At 51.3% G+C, this 25,659-nt stretch overlaps 1 protein-coding gene and 1 pseudogene across 2 annotated transcripts; one reads left to right on the top strand and one right to left on the bottom strand.

Annotated features, from left to right (window-relative positions):
- The first annotated feature begins 27 nt into the window (after positions 1-27).
- PFAS (phosphoribosylformylglycinamidine synthase) lies at positions 28-22,398 on the top strand. 2 transcript variants are annotated; one of them, XM_059047487.2, is made up of 29 exons: positions 28-294; positions 4,513-4,697; positions 7,544-7,703; positions 7,789-7,924; positions 8,396-8,501; positions 8,861-9,050; positions 9,139-9,244; positions 9,588-9,728; positions 9,847-9,971; positions 10,140-10,268; positions 11,108-11,239; positions 11,370-11,498; positions 14,390-14,463; positions 14,575-14,731; positions 15,019-15,080; positions 15,221-15,382; positions 15,627-15,752; positions 15,888-16,019; positions 16,266-16,496; positions 16,632-16,812; positions 16,891-16,974; positions 17,200-17,355; positions 17,578-17,697; positions 18,008-18,153; positions 18,278-18,485; positions 18,635-18,726; positions 18,806-18,920; positions 19,868-20,191; positions 20,291-22,398. In XM_059047487.2, exons 2-29 carry the CDS (start codon positions 4,647-4,649, stop codon positions 20,599-20,601), a joined length of 4,086 nt encoding a protein of 1,361 aa, XP_058903470.2. In that variant the 5' UTR covers positions 28-294; positions 4,513-4,646; the 3' UTR covers positions 20,602-22,398. The 2 variants fall into 2 exon arrangements, with proteins under 2 accessions (XP_058903470.2, XP_058903467.1); XM_059047484.2 differs by lacking the exon at positions 28-294 and having other exon boundaries at positions 4,680-4,701.
- LOC131746346 (cytochrome c-like) lies at positions 21,539-24,120 on the bottom strand (annotated as a pseudogene).
- Between the last annotated feature and the right edge of the window lie 1,539 nt (positions 24,121-25,659).

Below are 25,659 nucleotides of genomic sequence, written 5' to 3'. Positions count from 1 at the left end.
ACCTCTCTGCTCCACTGTCACCTCTGACTCCGACTCTGGCATTACGACCCTAGCACTCCGACTCTGGCACCCCCAGCCTCTTCCCCAGTGATATCCTGTCTGGTATCCGTGGGGTGGGGGAGCTCAGGAGCTCAAATACAGCCATTCTGGCTGGTAATTCCTATGGATCTTTCCATCTCCCTGATTCTGCCAAGCAGAGAGAAGTGTTTCCTCCTTAATGCAGCACATCATTCATACTTGCTTTATGGCCTTAACTCATTGCTGTAATTGTTTAACTATTTTCTCCACTTGACTGTGAGTACCTAGAAGTTTTATTCTATTCTTCTTTGTATTTGGTGCCTAGAACAGTGCTTGTTGTTAAATAAGAACTTGATAAATTTTTGTGGATCTACTAATAAAAGCCTCTGCTCTCCCTAATTTAGTCAACCAACCAATCAATCCATGGCTTAATAGGCAGTGGAGTGCACAGAATTCATGCAACTATGTGTCAGACACTGTTCTAGGCTTTGGGGATACAGCAGTGAACAAAGCAGATAAAAATCCCTGCTCCCATGGAGGTTACATTCTAGAACATGGAGACTGACAGTTAAAAAAAAAAAAAAGGTAAAATGTGTAGAATGTTAGTAATAGGTGCTATGGGATGCAGGGGGCGGTGTGGTGTGTCCCTTTTATATAAAGAAGGCCTTACTGAAAAGGTGACTTTATATTAAAGAATTGAAAGAGATGAAGGATTCATATGATGGGGATCAAAGAGAAAGAATGGACAGGTGAAACAACAAACACAAAGGCCCAGCGGTGGAAAGAAGTGAAAGAAGTCATTGAGGCTGGAGGGAAGGAGGGGAAATTAAAGACATAAAGTAAAAGAGAGGCATTTAATGCCATTGTACACTTATAGGAACTTCAAATTCTTTTTGGAGCAAGATAGAATAAACATTGACTATAATATAGTAGATATAAACACTTTAGACAATAAGAATGCTCTAGTCATAAGAGGAGAATAAAGACTTTAATTCTACACGTTATGGTATCTCCTAATTCAACTTCATTCAATGCAAGCTCTCTATTCCTTATTGCATGAACTAGCTATGCACTGTGGTGCTACGTTATTTATAAGGCAAATCTTTGTTTGCAGTTATTTCCCATTATTACATCAGAGATGTGTTCCTTCCCTTTTCTCCGAAACAACAGCAACGAGAGATTCCCCCAGAAAAGCTGAAACCTCTCTCCTACTCCACTTCAGCCACACTGGCTCCCTAATTAGAACACCAGTCAGAGCCTAGTCAAAATCCCAAACCTAATCATTCCTTTTGCATTCAATATTTCTCAACTCTGGAAGACCCCCTTGCCACCTTTTTTTTGAATTTTATTTTTTTAAACAGCAGGTTCTTATTCGTTATCCTTTTTATACATATTAGTGTATATATGTCAATCCCAATCTCCCAATTCATCACACCACCACCACTACCCGCCCGGCCACTTTCCCCCCTTGGTGTCCATACGTTTGTTCTCCACATCTGTGTCTCAATTTCTGCCCTGAACACTGGTTCATCTGTACCATTTTTCTAGGTTCGATATATATGCTTTAATATACGATATTTGTTTTTCTCTTTCTGACTTACTTCACTCTGTATGACAGTCTCTGGATCCATCCACATCTTTACAAATGACTCAATTTCGTTCCTTTTTATAGCTGAGTAATATTCCATTGTATATATGTACCACATCTTCTTTATCCATTTGTTTGTCGATGGGCATTTAGGTTGCTTCCATGTTCTGGCTATTGTAAATAGTGCTGCAGTGAACATTGGGGTGCATGTGTCTTTTTGAATTATGGTTTTCTCTGGGTATATGCCCAGTAGTGGGATTGCTGGGTCATATGGTAATTCTATTTTTAGTTTTTTAAGGAACCTCCATACTGTTCTCCATAGTGGCTGTATCAATTAACATTCCCACCAACAGTGCAAGAGGGTTCCCTTTTCTCCACACCCTCTCCAGCATTTGTTGTTTGTAGATTTTCTGATGATGCCCATTCTAACTGGTGTGAGGTGATACCTCATTGTAGTTTTGATTTGCATTTCTCTAATAATTAGTGATGTTGAGCAGCTTTTCATGTGCTTCTTGGCCACCTGTATGTCTTCTTTGGATAAATGTCTATTTAGGTTTTCTGCCCATTTTTGGATGGAGTTGTTTGTTTTTTTAATATTGAGCTGCATGAGCTGTTTATATATTTTGGAGATTAATCCTTTGTCCATTGATTCGTTTGCAAATATCTTCTCCCATTCTGAGGGTTGTCTTTTCGTCTTGTTTGTAGTTTCCTTTGCTTTGTAAAGGCCTTTAAGTTTCATTAGGTCCCAGTTGTTTACTTTTGTTTTTATTTCCATTACTCTAGGAGGTGGATCAAAAAAGATCTTGCTGTGATTTATGTCAAAGAGTGTTCTTCCTATGTTTTCCTCTAAGAGTTTTATAGTGTCCGGTCTTACATTTAGGTCTCTAATCCATTCTGAGTTTATTTTTGTGTATGGCGTTAGGGAGTGTTCTAATTTCATTCTTTTACACGTAGCTGTCCAGTTTTCTCAGCACCACTTATTGAAGAGACTGTCTTTTCTCCATTGTATATCCTTGCCTCCTTTGTCATAGATTAGTTGATCATAGGTGCATGGGTTTATCTCTGGGCTTTCTATCCTGTTCCATTGATCTATATTTCTGGGTTTGTGCCACTAGCATATTTTCTTGATTACTGTAGTTTTCTAATATAGTCTTAAGTCAGAGAGTCTGATTCCTCCAGCTCCATTTTTTGCCCTCAAGACCGCTTTGGCTATTCGGGGTCTTTTGTGTCTCCATACAAATTTTAAGATTTTTTTGTTCTAGTTCTGTAAAAAATGCCATTGGTAAGTTGAAAGGGATTGCATTGAATCTGTAGATTGCTTTGGGTAGTATAGTCATTTTCACAATATTGATTCTTCCAATCCAAGAACATGGTATATCTCTCCATCTGTTTGTATCATCTTTAATTTCTTTCAGCAGTGTCTTATAGTTTTCTGCATACAGGTCTTTTGTCTCCCTAGGTAGGTTTATTCCTAGGTATTTTATTCTTTTTGTTGCAGTGGTAAATGGGAGTGTTTCCTTAATTTCTCTTTCAGATTTTTCATCATTCGTGTATATGAATGCAAGAGATTTCTGTGCATTTATTTTGTATCCTGCTACTTTACCAAATTCATTGATTAGCTCTAGTTTACCAAGTCCATGAAGGTGTGCCCTATATCCTGGGATTTACCTCTGCTAGTTCATAGGAGGGAGAGTTGAGTTTAGGCTACAGTGATCAGACTGTAAGTTGAACTGGATCCACCACCACCCTCGTTGGTGTGATTTAAATGTCAGGTTAGCAGCTTAATCTGGTGGCAGCATGCAGGTTCAAATGAGAGGGCCACAGGGTCTGTCAAAGAGTGGGGTAAGTATGGAGGATTGGGAGCTGTCTCAGATCCAGTGATTTTGAATAAGCTACCCTTGTTCAGGGGGCAGCGGGAGATATAGGACCCAAGTCAGGAGAAGGATCAGGGACAAACTGATGAATCTGGAGGTCACTTTTCTTGTTCCTACATGGTCAAGCCAGGACTGTCATGGCACTATGGAAAAATTATTTCAGGTCTCAGTACAATGAGGGTCTTTTACTTTGATGTCATCTTTCCATAAATTATTGTTTTTTATGTGTGCAGAGAGCATGTCCTAGGGGTCATTAACTTACTGAGCTCACTGGGCAGGATGTGGGTCTCATGCCACCAGGGTTTTATTGTTTTGGGGCATGTCTCATGCTTCTGTTGCATGGTTTGTTGCTAAGCAGGCCTGCTTGGTTTTGTGGTTAAGCAAACCTGTTTTCTTGAGTGATCATTAACTTACAGGGGTCTCCCATACTTTTTTCTTTACTTGCAATCCCCTAGTGGGATTAACTATTTAATTATCTAATTTGTCCCTTTACTCTGTCCTTATCACAATCGTATATGTATATAGCATGAGAGTTCTAAAAATGTGCCAAAAAACAGTACAAAGCTGCTAAGTGCTTGAGTTACAAAACTAAGGAACGAGAGCATGGCAATGAGCCTCAGCTTCCACATCTGTAAAACAGGGTTTTTGTGAGGATGGACGAGATCATGTAAAGTACCTTAATGGGTGCTCAGTAAATTCTTCCGATCATTATTATTGTCACCGTAACTAGCCAGAATACAGAAGTTAAAAACATATGCCTCCCCGACTTCCCTGATAGTCCAATGGTTAAGCCTTAGTGCTTCCAATGCAGGGGTCATGGGTTCGATCCCTGGTCGGGGAGGTTCCACATGGCGATCGGGGTGCGCCCTGCCCCCCCCCAAAATATATATGCCTCCCACCCTCCTAAGAATTAAATAAATGAATTCATTCAGAAAAGATAAAAGTGAAAGAAAGAAAGCCAAGGGAGTAGGGGGAGGGAAACCGAGTCCTGGACAGGTAAGGTGCTTCTCAGTCCGTTTCCCCCCATTCAAGGTCTCCGTCAGAGTTCAAGCTGGCTGCACGGATCTGACTGTATTTTCACAAAAGTTAATTGACCCCGGCGGGCAGGAGGGGACGGGGGCGTTCTCAGGCTTCGCCTCTTCCTGCGGCGCACGCGGATGACGTAGATGGGTGCGCCAGGATTCCAGGAGCTCAGGGACTGCAAGAACGGCTGCCACGTGCGTATGGTTACCGCGCGCAAACCCGGATACCCCTGCATGCTTCACCCCGTAGCCGCCCACCCAAAGCCTGATCCAAGCCGCTGCAGGATCCCCACCAAACCGAGCTGCGCCCAGCGGGCGCCTGCGTGCCCGCGTTAGTGCAGGTGTCCATTTGCGTTTGTTGGACGCCTGGCAGGGGAGACCCCACGTAAACTCATTCCCTCTATGACAATTCATTCATTCAACCAAGGAAAAATCCGTTGATAGCCTGTTTTATGTCAACTACCATGCTGGTCTTTGAGGAGACAGCCCTGATGTAGACAATCCTGTCTTTGTGCTCTTGGAGCTTCTGTTTCACTGGGAGTGATAGACGAAAATCAACTGGTATAATAAACAAAATGATTTAGGGTTGTGATAATTCCTGTGAAGGAATTATGGTATGGAGGACAACTGAGGCGCCTAACTTTAAAAAGGGTCATAAGGGGAATTCCCTGGCAATATAGTGGTTAGGACTCAGCGCTCTCACTACCGAGGGCGGGGTTCAATCCCTGGTCTGGGAACTAGGATCCCACAAGCCACGAAGTGCAGCCAAAGGAAAAAATAAATAAAAATAAAGGGAGTCATAAGCATTGGGTGGGGGCTGCTGAGAAAGGGAGGAATCAAGATCTGGCAGGAACACTGGTTGCTGAAATGAGACCTGGCCTGGAACTTGTTAGTCTACAAGTTTGAGATTTTTTGGTTTTTAAGCCCCAGGTATTGTTCTAAGCCTTGGTAATCCGATGGAGGTAAAATAGCTACACAGTTCATGCCCTCATCGAGATTTTGTACCAGTGGGGAAGGCAGAGCTAAAAATAAAATGTCAGATAGTGATAAATACTATATAGGAAATTAATGGCTACTTCAGAGCAGTTGGTCAAGGAAGGCCTTTTCAAGGAGGTGAATTTTACCTGAAATCTAAATAACAAGAAAGAGCTAGCCATGCAAATAGCAGGGTGAGAAAAATGCCTTTCGGAACTGAGCTTGGCAAGTTAGAAAACAGTAATAGAAAAGAAGCCAGTGTGATTGGTGCATTGTAGATGAGAAGGAGAGTGGTGTGAGATAGGGAATGGCCAGACAGCATAAAGCAGGGTACTGAGTTGGAATGTTATACCCTGTGTGATGAGAAGCCATGATCTCATTTATGCTAACTTGTGGCGAGTGGATTGTGGTTGGGGCAGCGGTAGGATCAGGGGTCCTGGTCAGGAGGGCTACTGGTGCATTAGTCCAAGTGAGTCCTGGTACTGACTTGAACTGGAGTGATGGTAGCAGAGAGGAAAGGACGTGGACAGATTTGGGATAGGTTTGGAAATGGATTCGCTGGCAGATTGGGTATAGAGAGGCCTCAGGGAAAGAAAAATTAAGATCGACTCCTGTGTTTTTGGCTTGAGCAACAGATTGGATGATGGTGGTGTTAACCGAGACGGGGAAAATGGGGGGAACCGCAGGTCTGGAGAAACGATAAATCAAAATTTCTGTTTTGGCCAAAACAGGCTGTGTTTCTGAGACATGTATATGGCTGTGTCACCTAAGCATTTGATTGTACTAGTCTGGAGTTTCAGGGAGAGTCAGAGTTGGATAAAGTTATGGAATCTGTTGGCAGGTAGTAACTCGAATCATGTGAAATTGCCATTTTGAGTCAAAAATGGTTGAATGCTGGCAGTTTCACTGGTTCAGTCTAATAGATTGTATTTAAAGCCACAGGTTTGGATGAAGTCTCTTAGGAAGAACATTTAGAGGGAAGAGAACAAAGGACACAGTCTTGGGTAGCCACCATTTAGAGGTGGGGCAGAAGAGTGGAGCCAGCACAGGTGACTGAGAAGGAGTAACCAGAAGGGAGAGGGTATCACGAGTGTGGTGTCAAGAAGCCAAGAGAGGAGGGTGTTTCAAGAAGTAGAGAATGAGTAAGTCAAACGCTGCTGAGAGGTCGAATAAGGTAAGAAGTTAAGTGACCTCTAGACTGGCAACGGTGCAGTCTTTGGTGACCTTGACAGAATAGTCAAAGTCAGCCTTGAGTAAGTTAGATTTGAGATGCCTATGAGTTGTGCAAGTGAAGAGGGGAGGCAATGAGCTTCCTTTCCTCCCACTTCCGTGGGAAGAGGCCGTGTACACCTGGGAGACCTGTGTGTGTGTGTGTGTGTGAGAGAGAGAGAGAGAGAGAGAGAGAGATCAGAGCTGAATGAATGGTGCAGATCAGAAGCCCTCAGCTCTGCTAGGACGGAGGTGTCCCTGAGCACTGGAGCAGTGAAGAAGGCCTCCCAGAGTTGGTGAGACCTGTACTCACCTTGACAAATGGGAAAGCTTTGGACAGGATAGGGACAGGCATAGGCATTCTAGGATGGGGCAAAGGAATGGCGAGGAGGCTAGGCAGGGTTTAGTGAGTAAAGCCAGGGTCCTATTGAGAAGCACTGGAATCAGAAGTTGAAAAGTAGCTGGGGAATAGATGTGGAGAGCCTTTGGCTGTCAGGCTAAAGGCTTTGGATTTACCTTGAGCAGGGAGATAATATTTTGAAACAGTGAAGTAGAGGAACTGTCATTTGACTTCACTGGCCAGCCCCGTCCAGCTCATCCTTCAGGTTTACGCTTAGATGCCATTTCCCTTAGGAAGTCTTTCGCACTCCTAAAGTGCTAGGTTGGTACCCACGGTCCTGTGGCCTTGACCACACTGGACGGGAAATGTCTGGATACATTTATGCCTCAGTGCCCCCACTGCTTTCCCCCACCACATCCCTAATGCTTCCGAAGCCTCAGCTGTCCTTGAAACTTGAAATCAGTTCAACAGATAGGCTCTAGTGAATTGTTATTTTTTTTCTAACTCATCTCACCAGCAAAGGACACCTACAGAGATGTCGCCAGTCCTTCACTTCTATGTCCGTCCCTCTGGCCACGAGAGGGCAGCCTCTGAATATACTCAAAGGAAGCTGCAAGGGGCACTGCCAGAGCTGCAGGGTGTCAAGACCGAGCTGTGCTACAACGTGAACTGGACAGGTTGGGCCACTTACTGGATGCTTTGGGAGAGGTACCAAGTGCCAGGGGCAGTGTCTCAAGGTGTCCTTGCCCTGTGTCCCTGAAGCTGAGTCCTCCCCGAGCGCCGAGGAGATGAAGAAGCTGACATGGCTCTTTGGCTGCCCCTTGTTACTGGACGATGTCGCTCAGGAGTCCTGGCTCCTTCCCGGCTTCACTGACCTGCTGCTGGAGGTCGGGCCCAGGCAAGTGTCTCAGCCTCGGGTAGCTCGTTCCATGGTCCAGAGCCCGTCAGCCTTTCCAAACACACTGCCACCCCTTCCACTTTCATTCCTCTTCCTCCTCTTGTGGTCCTCGGGAGACTTGTTTTCCCTTCATCCTACTCCCCGCCTAGAAAGCTGTGCACATGCTTGCCCCATGTGGGAAGATACCTTTGAAGACTGGGCCAGCTGCCAGGCATGTTCTGGAAATAGAACACGTTGTATTCTGAGAAGTTGAAATTGAAGCACTTTGTGGCTACAAGAACCGTTACGGTTTGATTTGAATGACATTTGAAAGCAGGTTTCTCGGTGCCCAGGTCTGAGGCTGGAGGCCAGTGGTGCGGGCAGGTGCGGGGGGGCGGGGGTAAGTAGAGGTGGGAGATTGTCTGGACAGGAGTGGGCGGGATCCACCTTCTCAGCTGGCGCTCTACCCGTCTGGTCCTAACCAACCCACAGGCTGAACTTCTCCACGCCAACTTCCAGCAACATCGTGTCCGTGTGCCAGGCTGCGGGGCTGGGGGCTGTGGACCGCGTGGAGCCGACCCGGCGCTACCTGCTCTCGGTGAGGCAGCAGGCAGCCAGGCGGGGATCAGGAGGAGGAAGTGGGAGAGACTGGGCCCTAAACTCTGAAGAAATGATGAGAAGCAGGGGGAGGAGTTCCTGGTTTGACGCCTGCGCGGTTTGCAGGTTGGTTCACTGCCTGAGGCCACCTGGCCAAGGAGTGAATAGGACAGAAACCCAGCCCCTGTGCATGCTGACAGGGACTCTTGCCTGGAAGGAGCACCTTTTTCTAATCTGAACAAAGGTGCCAGAGAGGCTAGCAGTGGGCTGGTCCTCTGTGGCTTGGAGGACGAGGGTGGACCATTTTGTCCATTCTTCAACCCTGCACCCCTCGCCTTCTGTGTGTGTCTCCACCCCTAGTTTGCCCACCCGCCTTCGGCCGAGCTGGAGGCCATCGCCCTGGCCACCCTGCATGACCGGATGACGGAGCAGCACTTCCCCTGCCCCATCCAGAGCTTCTCCCTGGGGTGCATCCCAGCACCCCTCGGCGGCCCAATTGACATACTGGCTGAGGGCCGCTCTGCCCTGGAGAAAGCCAATCAGGAGCTAGGTGAGCAGGGGTCCCTGGAGGAAGGCCCAGGCCAGGCTGGTAGGGGTGCTGAGTCCCACAGTCAGCTCTTCTGGTGGCTGTCTCCTAGGTCTGGCCCTAGACTCCTGGGACCTGGATTTCTACACCAAGCGCTTCCAGGAGCTGCAGCGGAACCCGAGCACTGTGGAGGCCTTCGACTTGGCTCAGTCCAATAGGTGGGGAGGAATGGGGACATTCTGATGTCTGAGCCCGTGGAGGTTGGAAGGGAAGACCACAGGGACTCTCCATGGCTCTCTCTTGGCCTAGGGGCCTCCCTGAGTCTGTTTGCGTACCTGGGTTCCCCATCCATCCAGTAGACTGCATTCACCTCTTGGTTTTATCTTCACGCTGGACCTGGACCATCCACAATGACAGACTGTTGGAAGCTTATGACTTCTGGAATCTATTTTGGCCTGTGGCCGTGACTCTGCCGTTTATGCTGATGAGAAGACATGGCAAGGCCTGAGCAATGACCCATGTTTCCACCCTGCCTTCCCCTCCCCACGTCACCCCCTGCAGTGAGCACAGCCGACACTGGTTCTTCAAGGGCCGACTCCACATAGATGGGCAGGAGCTAGCACACTCACTGTTTGAGGCCATCATGAGCACGCAGGCATCCTCTCACCCCAACAATGTCCTCAAGTTCTGTGACAACAGCAGGTGGGCTGTGCCCTCAGCCGGGGTGACCTCAGACCCAGGGAATGGGAGGCCCCAGGCTCTGGTGGGGTAAGTGCAGACCCCAGGAAGGAAGTGAGACTCAGAACGGATGTGTCCACAGTGCAATCCAGGGGAAGGAAGTCCAATTCCTGCGTCCCGAGGACCCCTCACGGCCAAGCTGCTTCCGGCCACGTCGGGGGCTGAGACACGTCGTCTTCACAGCAGAGACCCACAACTTCCCCACAGGTGAGATGAGTCCCCAGGAGGGGTAGCCAGGGTCAGAGTATAGGGTAGGGCAAAGGCCCCAGGCCCACCTGGGGACCAGCAGGTTGGCTGCATGTCCGTATTTTCAGTGGGGTGGTCAGAGGTGGAGTTTGCCTTTTCAGTACCCATACCCTCCCTCTCTCTCCACAGGAGTAGCCCCCTTCAGCGGTGCGACCACTGGCACAGGGGGCCGGATCCGAGATGTCCAGTGCACAGGCCGTGGGGCCCACGTGGTGGCTGGCACTGCTGGCTATTGCTTCGGAAACCTGCACATTCCAGGTCCCGTCTCTTTCCTCTCTACCCATCTCCCCTTCCAGAACCCCTGTCCTGGCAGGCACTGGACACCGTTATCTCTTAGGTCAAAGGGTCATCATGGGTACCTTTCCTTGGGAGGGAGGGCTCTAGAGTAGCTGGCCTTTCGCCAACCTTGGTTGTGAGGACAGTAGGCCAAGGAAGACCCAGATCTGGCTTTGCAGAACCACAATTTTCTTTATAAACTAGTATTTACTCAGCCATAAAGAACTGTGGTACTGGGTTGGACTTACGGCCATCAACTGCCCCCCAAATCCAATTTCTTTTGCTTTTTTTTTTTATTGATGTGGACTTTTTTTTTTTTTTTTTTTTTTTGGCGGTACGCAGGCCTCTCACTGTTGTGGCCTCTCCCGTTGCGGAGCGCAGGCTCAGCGGCCATGGCTCACAGGCCCAGCCGCTCCGCGGCATGTGGGATCTTCCCGGACCGGGGCACGAACCCGTGTCCCCTGCATCAGCAGGCGGACTCTCAACCACTGCGCCACCAGGGAAGCCCAGATGTGGACTATTTTTAAAGTCTCTATTGAATTTGTTTATTGCTTCTGCTTTTATGCTTTGGTTTTCTGGCTGCAAGGCACGCAGGATCCTAGCTTCCCGACCAGGGATCGAACCCACACCCTCCCTCCCCGCCCCCCGACCCCGAATTGGAAGGGGAGATCTTAACCACTGGACAGCCAGGGAAGTCCCAAAATCCAATTTCTTGGAAAGTGTTAAGAACTCTGATCCCAAGAGTCAGACTCTTCCTGAAGGGCCCTGACTCCTCCATCTTCCATCTTTACAGTCCACCCATCTTTCTCCTTCCTGCCCAGGTTACAACATGCCCTGGGAGGATCCAAGCTTCCAGTATCCTGGGAACTTTGCCCGACCCCTGGAGATTGCCATCGAGGCCAGTAATGGGGCTTCTGACTACGGCAACAAGTTTGGAGAACCAGTTCTGGCTGGTGAGGCTTGGGGGGGCATGGGGGATAACAGTCCCAGAGGCGGGGTGGGGTGAGGTGTGTGAACCAGTGAGCGCTGAGGAGCCTGGCTGACTAGACCCTGTCCCCTGTCCCTGTGCCGTCCACACTCCAGGCTTTGCCCGTTCCTTGGGCCTCCAGCTCCCAGATGGCCAGCGGCGTGAGTGGATCAAGCCCATCATGTTTAGTGGAGGCATTGGCTCCATGGAAGCTGAGCATGTGAGCAAGGAGCCCCCAGAGCCAGGTAAGAGCCCACCACCTCTCTACCAGGCCCAGCCAGCTTTCTCCCCAGCACGTGGCAGCCGCAGGAGTGGAATTTAGAGGAACTTCAGTGGTTTGTTTTGTATCTCCCAGCTCATGTCTCCTCTCCCGAGTACAGGCTTTCAAGGCAGGGCAGGGCTTTATGCCAGTGGGGCAGGCTCAGTCTGTGTGGCCTCTGTTTCTTCCCGGGTTGACTTCTGCATGGCAGGGGTCCACCTGCTAAGTCAAGGCAGCCAGTATCCAGGGCCTGCAAACTCACTTCAATCGGTCGACATTTACTGAGCGCCCATCGGGTGCTGGGCACCATGCTAGGACCTGTGGTGGAATCAAGATAAAGGCCAGGTACCATTTATTGAATGCATGACCCGTCACATGGCTCAGAATTTAAAAAGCAAAGAAAGGTTATACAGTGGAAACTCTCCTTCCCCTGACCTTCAGACACCCAGTTTCCCTCCCTAGCGATAACCATGTTAATTGGTTACTTTTGTACCCTACCAGAGGTTTTTCCTGCATACATAAACAGACCCATGCGTATATTTGCCCCCCCCTTTTTAAACAAATAGCGTACGTGCACACCTTTTATTTCTTTTTGGCCTCGCTGCACAGCTTATGGGATTTTAGTTTCCCGACCAGGGATCAAACCCGGTGCCTCCTGCAGTGACAGTGCCGAGTCCTAACCACTGGACCGCCAGGGAATTCCCCACCTATTTTTTTTAATAACCATTTTATTAAGATATAATTCATGTAACATAAAGTTTACCCTTTTAAAGTGTACAAGTCAGTGGTTTTAGTATATTCACAAAGTTGTGCATCAATCACCACTAATTCCAGAACATTTTCATCGTCCCAGAAAGAAACCCTGCACCCATGAGCAGTCACTCCCCATGCCCCCTTCCTCGGCCTCTGGAAACCAATAATCTACTTTCTGTCTCGATGAATTTCCCTGTTATAAATGTCGTGTTTGGCTTCTTTCACTTTGCGTGATGTCTGAAAGGTTCATCCATATTGTAGTATGTATCAGTACTTAATTCCTTTTTATGGCTGAATAATATTCCATCATGTTGCTATATCATTTTCTCTCTCCATTCATCAGTTGGTAGACATTTGGGTTGTTTCTGCTTTTCGGCTATTATGAATCATGCTGCTATAAACATTTTATTTATTTATTTATTTATTTATTTTTGCCTGCATTGGGTCTTCGTTGCTGCGCACGGGCTTTCTCTAGTTGTGGCGAGTGGTAGGTAGATGATAGGTAGATGATCTGCAAATATTTTCTTCTGTTCTGTGGGTTGTCTTTTTACTTTCTTCATGGTGTCCCCTGAAGCACAAATGTTTTTAATTTTGGTAAAGTATAATTTATCTATACATTTTTTCTTCGTGGCTTCTGGCTTATAGTGTCATGACTAAGAAACCACTGCCTAAGCCAGGGTCACCAAGATTGACTCATACATTCTCTTGTAATACTTTTATAGCTTTTAGCTTTTACATTTAGGTCTCTGATATATTTTGAATTTTTGTATATGGTATGAAGTAGGGATCCAATTTCCTTCTTTTTTTTTTTTTTTTTTTTTTTTGCGGTACGCGGGCCTCTCACTGTTGTGGCCTCTCCCGTTGTGGAGCACAGGCTCCGGACGCGCAGGCGCAGCGGCCACGGCTCACGGGCCCAGCCGCTCGGCGGCATGTGGGATCTTCCCGGACCGGGGCACGAACCCGTGTCCCCTGCATCGGCAGGCGGATTCTCAACCACTGCGCCACCAGGGAAGCCCCAACTTCCTTCTTTCACATGTGGATATCCAGTTGTTCTAACAATCCTTTTTGAAACAAACTGTTCTTACCCCCATTGAATTGTCTTGGGATTCTTGCCAAAAATCACTTGGCTATAAATGTTTGGGCTCATTTATGGACTCACAGTTCTATCCCAATGACCTATCTATCTACCTGTCTCCTTCTGCTAGTAACACACTGTCTTGATTGCTGTAGCTTTGCAGTAAGTTTAAAAGCAGAAAGTATGAGTCCTTCAATTTTGTTCTTCTTTTTCAAGATTGTTTTGGCTTTGTTCTAGGTCCCTCAAATTTCCATATAAATTGTAGGATCAGCTGGTCAGTTTCTTTGAAATAGGTGGCTGATTGTGTTGACTGCAGTTCCCTTTGGGGAGAATTGCCATTGTAAGAATATTAAGTCTTCCAATCTATAAGCATGAGATCTCTTGCAATTTATTTAGGCCTCCTAAGATATTTCATGATTTTCAGCGTGTAAGTCTTAAGTATTTTATTCTTGTTGATGCTGTTCTAAGTGGGTAGGCATACTTCTGCACCTTGCTGTTTTTCAGCTTAGCAATATACTTGGAGATCATTTCATACTGATGAGATCAGATTACTTCATTATATTCATATGTAACTCTCTTTTTCAGGGGCAGCCCCTGGCTGTCCAGTGGTTAGGGCTCCGTGCTTTCCCTGCTGAGGGCTTGGATTCAATCTCTGACTGGGGAACTAAGATCCTGCAAGCCGCGTGGCATAGCCTCCCCCAAAAAAATTCTGTTTCGATGGCTTAGTTTTTCATTATATGGCTTATACCATAATTTATTTAACCAGTTCTCTGTTGTTAGCATTTGAATTATTTCTTGTCTTTGGTAATACAAATAATGCTGCAGTGTTTAATTTTGTACATAGGTGTTTTGTACCCGTGCGAATAAATCTGGAGGGTAGATTCCTCAAAGTGTATTTACCCAATCAAAGAGTTTTTGTTTTTTTTTATCTAATCAAAGAATTTTGATTGCTCTCCTCTAATACCGGCTTCCCTTTATCCTCACACTGCTTCATTCTCAAACGTCTGGTCACTTCCCGGGTGTTCTGATTCTGCCTTCCTTCCTCCCAGGCATGGATGTTGTGAAGGTTGGGGGTCCTGTCTACAGGATTGGAGTTGGGGGCGGAGCTGCTTCGTCCGTGCAGGCAAGTGCGAATAGCTCAGGTGCCAACTCCATGACATCTCTGGGCCCCATGCATGGGTAGGGTGTGAGCGCCCAGCTCCCCTGAGCTGAGATGTGCCATCTGTCCTCCCAGGTGCAGGGAGACAACGCCAGCGACCTGGACTTTGGGGCTGTGCAGCGGGGAGACCCGGAGATGGAACAGAAGATGAACCGTGTGATCCGGGCTTGTGTGGAGGCCCCCGGGGGAAACCCCATCTGCAGCCTTCATGACCAGGGCGCCGGTGGCAATGGTGAGAGGAGGGGTTGGTACGGAGGACCAGGCCTACCTGGTCTCCTGCCAGGTTCAGTTTGGGGAGAGGTATCGCGGATCTGCAACCAACCAGCTAGCTCTGGGCCCCCCTCTGCACCCGCTACACGTTCTGGACAGGCTCAGGGTTAGTTGCTGGAGAGGGTGCAGTAGCGGTTCAAACAGGGATGCACAGAATTAGGGCCTCCTTTGGAGGCTGGGAACGGCCTTTTGTTTGCCCGGTGCTGACCAGGGCCAGATGAGAGCCTCTCCCGGAAACCCTCTCACCAGGCAACGTCCTGAAGGAGCTGACTGACCCAGCCGGAGCCGTCATTTATACCAGCCGCTTCCAGGTGGGTCTCCTCCCTGAAGTCTGATTGTCTCCCTGTCCCTGCCAGCCCCAGCCGGCCCCACCCATCTGTCCCCAGCAAGAACATGAGACTTGCGAGCGCCCGCTGACCCTTCCCTTTCGTTCTCCCCCGTGCATGTGCAGCTCGGGGACCCGACCCTGAACGCCCTGGAAATCTGGGGGGCCGAGTACCAGGAGTCAAATGCACTGCTGCTGAGGCCCCCCGACCGGGACTTCCTGAGTCGTGTCAGCGCCCGGGAACGCTGCCCAGCTTGCTCTGTGGGCACCGTCACGGGAGACAGGAGGGTGAGTTGGCTCAGGGAGTCGGTAACAGATGCTGTGCGTGGGCCTGAGCTGCCTAAGGAGGGAGAGTGTCTCAGGAAAGAGACGAGAGCATGGGCGCCGTGGGGACCAGCGTGGGGCCGGGGACTCAACAGGAGAAGCCAAGTGGGATGGACAGAGCACCTCTGGCCGGCTTTCCAGAAGTGTTTATTCCCTGCTGGTGGTCTTAGTCTCGTTCTCTCTGGGCGGGTGTCCCTGTGGTCTACAGATAGTGCTGGTGGATGATCGGGAGTGTCCTACGGGCAGGGATGGCCAGGGGGATGCCCCCCCAACACCTCCCCCGACCCCTGTGGACCTGGATCTGGACTGGGTGCTGGGCAAGATGCCCCGAAAGGTATGTGGGGGGGTGGGAGGTTTCTCCTTCTCTGGCCCAGCCCTTCAGACCATCGTCTGCCCTACACGTGCTTTGTCACCTGTGTGCCCAGCGCCTCCCCAGGCGCTCACACCACTCTTGCCACCTGTGTTGCAGGAGTTCTTCCTCCAGAGGAGTGTCCCCGTGCTGCGGCCCCTGGCCTTGCCCCCAGGGCTGAGCGTGCGCCAGGCCCTGGCACGGGTCCTCAGGCTGCCTGCGGTGGCCAGCAAGCGCTACCTCACCAGCAAGGTCCGCCCGACACCCTTGCTCTGCCCCCTCAGCCCTCTGCACCCTTCCCTCTGTTCGCCCGGCCCAGGGGTGGCTGTGGGAGCCCACCGGGCCCGAGGGGCACGTGGCGGGGGCAGGGCGGCTACCCTGAAGGCCTGAGCCCCTGCTGTCCGCCCCGAGTCTTGTTGTATTCAGGGTGAGCCAGGCCTCCTTCCACCCCCTTGTCCCTGCCCCTTGGCCTCTTGCCAACTCCACCTGGTTCCGCAGGTGGACCGCTCCGTGGGCGGCCTGGTGGCACAGCAGCAGTGTGTGGGACCCCTGCAGACCCCTCTGGCAGACGTGGCGGTGGTGGCACTGAGTCACCAGGAGCTCGTAGGGGCTGCCACAGCCCTGGGAGAGCAGCCAGTCAAGAGCCTGCTGGACCCCAAGGTTGCTGCCCGGCTGGCCGTGGCCGAAGCCCTCACCAACCTGGTGTTTGCTCTGGTCACCGACCTCCGGGTGAGTCCCCTGCAGCTTCTGCCCTGGAGCCCCAGGCCTCTGGGACGCCGACGCAACCACCGCCTGCTCACCCCTCTGCCCGCAGCCTCTCCACACCGCCCTCCCTCCCTAACGCGGGTCTCTGCCGCTTCCCAGGACGTGAAGTGCAGCGGAAACTGGATGTGGGCGGCCAAGCTCCAGGGGGAGGGCGCGGCTCTGGCCGACGCCTGTGGGGCTGTGGTGGCCGTGATGGCGGCCCTGGGTGTGGCAGTGGACGGTGGCAAGGACTCCCTCAGCATGGCTGCCCGGGTTGGCGCTGAGACCGTGCGGGCTCCTGGTGAGCTCTGGGCGCCCAAGGGCGAGGGGCGGGTCTGTGGGCCGGGCTGCGCCTCACTCCCCACTCCTTGCTCCGCAGGGTCGCTGGTCATCTCCGCCTATGCTGTCTGTCCAGACATTACAGCCACTGTGACCCCAGACCTCAAGTGTCCCGGAGGGAGAGGTATGGGTTCTTGCCTCTCCTCAGTGCACTGTGGATTCACAGCCTGGTCCTTTGTCTGGGGTCTGCTTCGTGAGTGCCCGGCCCCCTCGTTCAGCACTGGGGCCGTGGTACCTTCTGGGGCTGGTGGTCCGGGTGTCTCACCACATCCTGGGAACCTCAGTGAGCACGGCGGGAGGGGTTCTCCCGAGCCACCCATCTCCCCTCACCCCATCCCTGTGTCCCCAGGCCACCTGCTCTACGTGCCTCTGAGTCCTGGGCAGCATCGGCTCGGGGGTACAGCTCTGGCCCAGTGCTTCTCCCAGCTCGGCGAGCAGCCTCCCGACCTGGACATTCCCGAGAACTTGGTGCGAGCCTTCGGCATCACCCAGGGGCTGCTGAAAGGTGAGTGAGGCCCTGGAGGAGACGGCGCCTGTGGCTGACACGGGGCAGGCACTGACCAGCTGAGCATGTGAGGGCGGGCCAAGAGGGATCCGACGCCCTTCTCTCTGGTCCTCTGAGTGAGCCCACACACTCTCGCCCCCGGCCTCTCCCGACTGTCCAGAAGGGGGCGGAGCCGCCGGGTGTGGGTCCCAAGGCTGCTGAGCGTTTTACTCCTTCCTCCAGACCGCCTCCTCTGCTCAGGCCACGATGTCAGCGACGGAGGTCTCATCACCTGCCTGCTAGAGATGGCCTTTGCTGGGAACTGTGGGATAGAGGTGGCCATCGCTGCCCCAGGGGTCAACGGTGAGGAGCCTGAGGTCTAGATTCCAGCCTGGGCTGCCTGCCCCATCCTGCAGACCCCACATCCTATTAAAGAGTGGAGTGTCCCCAACCCCTTTTCCCCCCGAGTCCCTTGCTGTCTTTTCTGACCACTTAGCCAGGGGGCACCTCTGAAACCTCCTGCAGACCCTGAGGCCACATCCTTGGTCCTGCTTTCCCAGGCCTCACCCCATCCCTGACCCCTGCCTTCGTTGCTTTAGCCATAGCCACCTGACTCCACCTCTGAGTCCCTGGCAATACCCTAGTCACCTTGACCCCTCTGTTACTCTCCCAGTGCTGCCTGTACTGTTCGCTGAGGAGCCAGGCTTGGTGCTGGAGGCGCAAGAGCCAGACCTGGCCCGAGTGCTGACACGTTACCGGGAGGCTGGCCTCCACTGCCTGGAGCTGGGCCGCACGGGCAACGCCGGGCCCCACGCCATGGTGAGGAAGTGAGGAACGGCAGGCCTGCAGCGGGAAGGTCGTGGTTTGCCTCTGCCAGCCTTGGAGGGGGCCCAACGTGGACATCTTCGCTCTCAGCCCCTGAAAGACCTGCCCCCCTTTCTAGGTCCGGGTATCAGTGAATGGGGCTGTCGTTCTGGAGGAGCCCGTTGGGCAGCTACGAGCCCTCTGGGAGGAGACCAGTTTCCAGCTGGATCGGCTGCAGGCAGAGCCCCGCTGTGTGGCCCAGGAAGAAGTGGGCCTGAGGGAGCGGACGGGGCCCACCTACTGCCTGCCGCCCACCTTTCCCAAAGCTTCCGTGCCTCATGAGCCTGGTGAGGGAACGTGTGTAGTGCCTTGGCTGCCCGGGCACTTCGGGGAGGAGCCCAAGGCTTGGATGCGGGGGCCTGGCCTGGACAAGGCGTCTGGGGGGCTGGGGTGGGGAAGTAACCCGCTGGCACAAGGACACTCCTTCTCCCCCCAGGTGGTCCCACCCCCCGAGTTGCCATCTTTCGAGAAGAAGGCAGTAACGGAGACCGGGAGATGGCCGATGCCTTCCACCTGGCTGGGTTTGAGGTGAGCGGGTCGCCTGGCAGAGCCGGGGCTGGGCTTGGGGCCATGGGCCCGCTGACACTTGCCCTCCCCCTCCTGCCAGGTGTGGGACGTGACCATGCAGGACCTCTGCTCTGGAGCAGTCAGGCTGGACACGTTCCAAGGCATGGCCTTCGTGGGTGGCTTCAGCTATGCGGACGTCCTGGGCTCTGCCAAAGGTGGGTGTGCGGCCCTGCCCGCTCGCTCCCCGCACGTTCCTGGAGGGCTGCCTTAGCCCCCTTCTCCCTTGACTGAGAACTGGCCTCTCGCCTCCATGAGGCTGGCCGGGGGAGCGTGAGCGCATTCATTCTGGGCCAGCCGCCAGCAGGCAGCTTTTAACATTCATTCATTCATTCATTCATTCATTCATTCATTCATTGACTGCGTTGAGTCTTCGTTGCTGCATGCGTGCTTTCTCTAGTTGAAGCGAACGGGGACTACTCTTCATTGCATTGCGCAGGCTTCTCGTTGTGGTGGGTTCTCTTGTTGCGGAGCACGGGCTCTAGGCACACGGGCTTCAGTAGTTGTGGCACACGGGCTCAGTAGTTGTGGCGCGCGGGCTCTAGAGCGCAGGGTCAGTAGTTGCGGTGCACGGGCTTAGCTGCTCCGCGGCATGTGGGATCTTCCCGGACCAGGGCTCGAACCCGTGTGCCCTGCGTTGGCAGGCGGATTCTTAACCACTGCGCCAGCAGGGAAGTCCCCTGCAGGTAGCTTGTGAGGCAGGTGGGCTGGGTGGCGCCGTGCCAACCCCGGGGGCATGTGCGCTGTCAGAAGCGGCAGCTGCTACTCAGCTCCAGCAGGTTGTCCTGTCGGAAAGCAGGCTCGGCACAGCCAGATCTTTCTGTTTTTCAAGACAAGCCAGAAATCCTGATTAAATGTTAGGCAACTGAATAAAAAGTTTTGAAGATGCTCTGCTGCCTAAGCAGAAAACTCGTCATGGGCCGTCTCAGGCCCAGGAGTTGGCAACATCTGTTTCAATCAGTTAAACCTGCTTCTTTCCCCTGGCGTTTGCCCTGAGCTCTGCAAAGGGGGCAGTCCTGGGCGAGTGTAATGGGGCAGGCTGGGATGGAAAGGCGACGGTCCCCCCTCGTTCCGGCGTTCACCCCAGCCTCCTGTTCCCTCCTAGGGTGGGCAGCCGCCGTGACCTTTAACCCCCAGGCCGGGGCTGAGCTGAGGCGCTTCCGGCAGCGGCCAGACACCTTCAGCCTGGGCGTGTGTAACGGCTGCCAGCTGCTGGCCCTGCTGGGCTGGGTGGGAGGCAGTCCTGGTGACGAGGCGGCAGAGACAGGCCACGAGTCCTGGCCGGCCCGGCCTGGCCTCCTGCTGCGCCACAACCGGTCTGGGCGCTTCGAGTCGCGCTGGGCCAGCGTGCGAGTGGGGCCCGGGCCGGCCCTGATGCTGCGAGGGATGGAGGGTGCCGTGCTGCCCGTGTGGAGCGCTCACGGGGAAGGTCAGGCTCTGGGGAGGCGGGGAGGGCCTGAGGGCAAGGGTGGGGGAGGACCACGGAGCTGAGCTGCTCTCACGTCCCTCGTCCCTCCTTCTGCCCCAGGTTACATGGCATTTTCTTCCCCGGAACTCCAAGCCCAGATTGAGGCCAGGGGCTTGGCTCCGCTGCACTGGGCAGACGATGACGGCAACCCCACGGAACAGTACCCCCTGAATCCCAACGGGTCCCCAGGGGGCGTGGCTGGCGTCTGCTCCCCCGATGGCCGCCACCTGGCTCTCATGCCTCACCCCGAGCGGTCTGTGAGGCCTTGGCAGTGGGCCTGGCGACCCCCTCCATTTGACACTCTGACCACATCCCCCTGGCTCCAGCTCTTCGTCAATGCCCGAAACTGGACCCGAGAAGCAGGCTGCTGAGCAGGCCGGGGAGACTCCCCTGGGCCCCGTGGTTTTCACCCACGGTGTCTTTAGAAGTACCTCATTATTTCTGTGTGTCTTGAACAGACAAGGACCAAAATGCCCCAAAAAACCTTGGCTAGTTTTATGAATCTGTCTATGCCTTAACGCTGTTGGATCTGTTTTCAGTTCTGTTCTAACACGTTTTGTCCTTTGCGGGCCCAGGAAACAACATGCAACGGTTCAGAGAAAAGAGCCTGCGGTGGGAAGTTAGGATGCGTGGGGGGAGGGGGTTCCATTGCCCCGCTTCGCTGCACCACGTCACTCATGTCACTTATCTGAGCTCGGAGGGATGTCCTATGCCACCCTTCCTCGTCGGGGTTTAAGGGGATGGCGGCGGACAAAAGCAAGCAAGTCAGGACCTCAGCATGCTCATCTGGAAAACAGCAGAAGCTTTCTGGATTCTTCTTTCTATTTTTATTTTATTTTTTAAATTTTAGATAGAGAGTTTTAATTAAATTGGCATAGTTAAGACCAAAAAGATAAAGTGGACATCGTCAGTGTATCTTCAGCCCTTGCTTTAACAGGCAAATGAACACAACTTGAAACACAGGTGAATTTTGCTCGTCTATGAGACAGTGAAGGGAACTTCTCAATATTTAAATATATTAATATAACCAGTTATAGGAATCTAAATATAAAACCAATCTCCTATAGGGTTTGAGAAGGCATTCACCATATCCCTGAAAACTTTAACATTCCTTATTCAAGTTTAATCATCTCTTTAGAAGGGGAAAACAGTGATAGTACTTGTTGAACCAGAATTACTATCAAAATTCAAAAAGCTGACCATATTCATTTAGCCACAAGCCAATCTTATTCAAATCAGGACAGAAATACTACATCATCCGTTCATGATCTGAATTCTAGTATATGAGATCAATTTAAATATGGTACACATAAAAAGTCATGAGACATTTGCTTCATAATAAATAAGGCAGTGGCCAACTATTACTCATTAGTAGCTTTTTTGAGATAAGCTATCAAGTCTGCCCTTTCTCCCTTCTTCTTAATGCCAGTGAAGATCACTTTTGTTCCAGGGATGTACTTCTTAGGATTCTCCAAATACACTATCAGCGTCTCCTCTCCCCAGGTGATGCCTCTGTTCTTGTTGGCATCTGTGTGAGAGAATCCGACAGGATGACCTGTCTTTCAACCACACAGACCATGGAGACTTGGCCCAGTCCTGTGCTTGCCTCCCTTTTCCACCGTATGGCACCAGGCACACTTCTGAACAAAAATCTTCCTGCCCTTCTCAGCATCACCCGTTTTTAAATCATTCTTTCTCCGTGCACGACTAAGAGGTTCCCGCTCACAAGCCGAACGTCCTGCTCTCTCGATTCTTTTTAAATGCAGCTCTGTGCTAAGTGTAAGCAGTTGTTGGCAGCTTGTGACAGTGTCTCCAGCTGAGTCATAGGACTGCCCTGGTGCTGGCCTCTGAACTCAATATTCCTGATCTTTGCTTCTCCTAGTTTAGCAGCTCCCTTCCTTATCCCTAGCACTGAGCCTTCAGTATGCATTTATTCTTTCATTCGTTCATTCATTCATTCCATTAATTTTCGATGGTTTGGTACAGTGCCAAGCACTGTCGCTGCCACCAGGGAGTTTATGGTCTAACAGGCTTTAAAATAATATCTGTGGGACTTCCTGGTGGCGCAGTGCTTAAGAATCCACCTGCCAACGCAGGGGACAAGGGTTCGAGCCCTGGTCTGGGAAGATCCCACATGCCGCGGAACAACTGGGCCCGTGAGCCACAACTACTGAGCCTGTGCTCTAGAGCCCACGAGCCACAACTACTGAGCCTGAGTGCCACAACTACTGAAGCCCACGCGCCTAGAGCCTGTGCTCTGCAACAAGAGAAGCCACTGAAATGAGAAGACTGTGCACCACAATGAAGACCCAACACAGCCAAAAATAAATAAATTTTTTTAAAAAAGTCCACCTGCCAATGCAGGTGACACGGGTTCGAGCCGTGGTCCAGGAAGATCCCACATGCTGCAGAGCAACTAAGCCCATGAGCCACAACTACTGAGCCTGCGCTCGAGCCCGTGAGCCACAACTACTGAAGCCCACATGCCTAAAGCCTGTGCTCCGCAACAAGAGAAGCCACCGCAATGAGAAGCCCACACACTGCAACGAAGAGTAGCCCCTGCTCTCCACAACTAGAGAAAGCCCGTGCGCAACAACAAAGACCCAACACAGCCATAAATAAATAAATAATAAAAAATAAAATAATATCTGTATGCGATGTATACACAACGGAATAGTATTCAGCCACAAGAAAGAAGGAAATCCTGCTGTGTGCGACAACATGGATGGACCTTGAAGGCATTACGCTCAGTGAAATAAGTCAGACAGAGAAAGACAAGTACTATATGATCTCATATGTAGAATCTAAAGAAAGCTGAACTCAGAAACAGAGACTAGGGGCTTCCCTGGTGGCACAGTGGTTGAGAATCCGCCTGCCGACGCAGGGGACATGGGTTCGTGACCCATGTACAGTGCTTGCACCTGGACACACCTCTCCTCCAGCAACCAAATACCTCTATATATAGCGGTTTTGCTACAAGGCCATAATTTGGAATTCATATTTGGAATTCAGATACGACAGAACCCAGCCATCTGGAGAAAGCCTCGGAGTTACCTCTTTGTGGTTGGAGACGGTAATGCACTAATGGCTATTTTTCCATCTATGGCCAGGACTCATGCCCCTGGGGTCAAAACAAATCCTAAATATTGAACCCCTTGCCATGAGATCTGAGCCTTGGCTGGAGAGGATTTATATCCTCTTTTCGCCGGAAAATTCAGGACCCTAACAGTATTTTGATCTGAATCGTGTTTGGTCTCACTGCTTATCAATAACTCAACATATTGTAACAGAGTTCCCTTCTCAAGGCTCAGTTCCTTCAGTTCCCTTGCAACGCATTTCCAGAAAGATGGGGGCTGTCTCAAAAACCCTGCGGACACACCATCCATGTATATTGGGTAACCTCCCAGGGGTCAGGGTCCCTCCATTCAAAGGCAAAAAGCATTGAGAGTCTGGGTGTAGGGGAATACAGAAAAATGCATATTTGAGGTCCAAAACAGAGAAATACTGGGCGCTCCCGGACACCTGGGTGAGGAGGGTGCGTGTATGGGTTTGGCACCAGAGGGTGCATAGGGATGACTCCCACAGTCACGACTCTTGCACAAACGGACACTCCCCTTAGGATTCTGAACGGGGAGGATCAGGGTGGTGCAAGGCGATTGGCAGGGCCTAATGAGTTCGTGTTTTAGGTTGGATTCCCCTCAGGGCCTCAGGCTTTAAAGGATATTATCTCTTCCAGGGGTATTCTTCCCCAGGCATGAACCTTATTTTTATTTGGGGAACACATCTTGCCCCTCCTGGCACCAAGGTATCCCAAACTGCAGGATCTACTTGTTCTCTAATTTCTTGAGGGATGTCTTGGGGTATATTTTGGGGCCCAGCAGGTGGGTCATATGGGGCTACTAATAGATGCACCCTCTGTTCGAATTCTTTACCTCCTTGGACTTCACCCTGTCCTAAGCATACACTAGCTTCTAACTTATTTAGCAGATCTCTCCTGAGGAGAGGGACAGGGCATTCTGGCATGTACAAAAATGAGTAATAATAACGGACCCGATTCCGCAGGCAAGGGGAGGTGTAAATCGCCTTACCTTTAGCTGTCCATCAACTCCTGTCACAGTACAGTCATGGTTGGAGAAGGGGCCGGCTGGCCAAGTCAGAACAGAGCAGGCAGCTCCAGTGTCTTCAAGAAATTCAGGTCTCCTACCTGCCACATGGAGGGTGACCCGAGGCTCCGTTGGAGAAGTGAGGATGGATCGAGTGGGACCTGGAGCTGGGCAGGCAATCGGGCCGTCAGTCAGAGTGTGGGCATTTCTCATCTGAGAGATTCGCAAGGAACTGGGGCCAGTCGGGTTTGCCCCTCGGGCGTCCCACAGGAGGGCGTTCAGGGCATTCCCCCTCCCAGTGCTCCTCCTTCAGACAAAAGGCACACTGGTTTGGGCCCAGGTGGTTTCTTGGTGGTCTGTCCCGCCTTCTCGTCCCTCCAGGGTCCCCTCGAGGTGCTGGGTGAATCAGAGTAGCCAAAAGCTGCGTTTTCTTTATTAGCCTCTTATCCTTATTGGCCTCCTCCGTTAAGTCTCAGTTGTTATAGACCTTGAAGGCCTCCTCTACCAGGGTTGACAATGGGATTTGGGGCCCAGCCTCAAGCTTTAGTAATTTTCTCCGGATATCAGGAGTAGCCTGGGTGATAAAACGTATGGCCGACAGCGTCCTCCCTCTTGCGGACTCAGCGTCTGTATTGGTGTCCTTCCTGAATGCCTCTGTCAGTCGGCTCAGGAAGACTGCCAGGTTTTCATCTTTTTCCTGTGTAACCTCAGACCTTATCATAATTTACAGGCTTCACCATACACCTTTTCATTCCTTCTGATAAACGAGTAATATAATGTCTCATCCTGGCCTGGCCTACACGGTATTCATGGTCCCAGTGTGGGTCATGTTCTGGGACTGCATCCCCATCCACCTGATAAATCTGGTGGTGTGGACTGGTGGCCAGTAGGCCACCTGCGTGTTCCCTGGACTTCCTCAGTATGTGCTCCTTTTCATCCGGGCTACAACAGTGGGCCAGAACAGCCATGATGTATTCGAGAAGTCTGTCAAAAATTTTTAAAAGTTTTAAAACACCCGGTTGCATAAGATCATAGGTTGCTGTGAAACAATATTGATTCCTTGAGCCAAGGCAGGGAAAAAAATCAAAAGTAAATATAGATCATTTAAAGGCACAGGAACTCACACGATCTGTTAGCAAAAGCAGCATTCCAGGACAACTTTGTTCTCTCATGAGAGACAGAAACCAAATCCAGTCTTGCATCAGCCTGATCTTCATAAAGTCTATTTACCTAATTAAATGTAATCCAACCTTAGAAAATCCTGATCACATACAAAATTCTCTTCTCACTGCTCCTGTTCCGCAAACCTTCTGAGGCCATACTTTG

The sequence above is a fragment of the Kogia breviceps genome, chromosome 19 (genome assembly GCF_026419965.1).
Source record: "Kogia breviceps isolate mKogBre1 chromosome 19, mKogBre1 haplotype 1, whole genome shotgun sequence".
Lineage (NCBI taxonomy): Eukaryota > Metazoa > Chordata > Mammalia > Artiodactyla > Physeteridae > Kogia > Kogia breviceps.
This window is presented reverse-complemented; position numbering and strand designations above follow the sequence as displayed.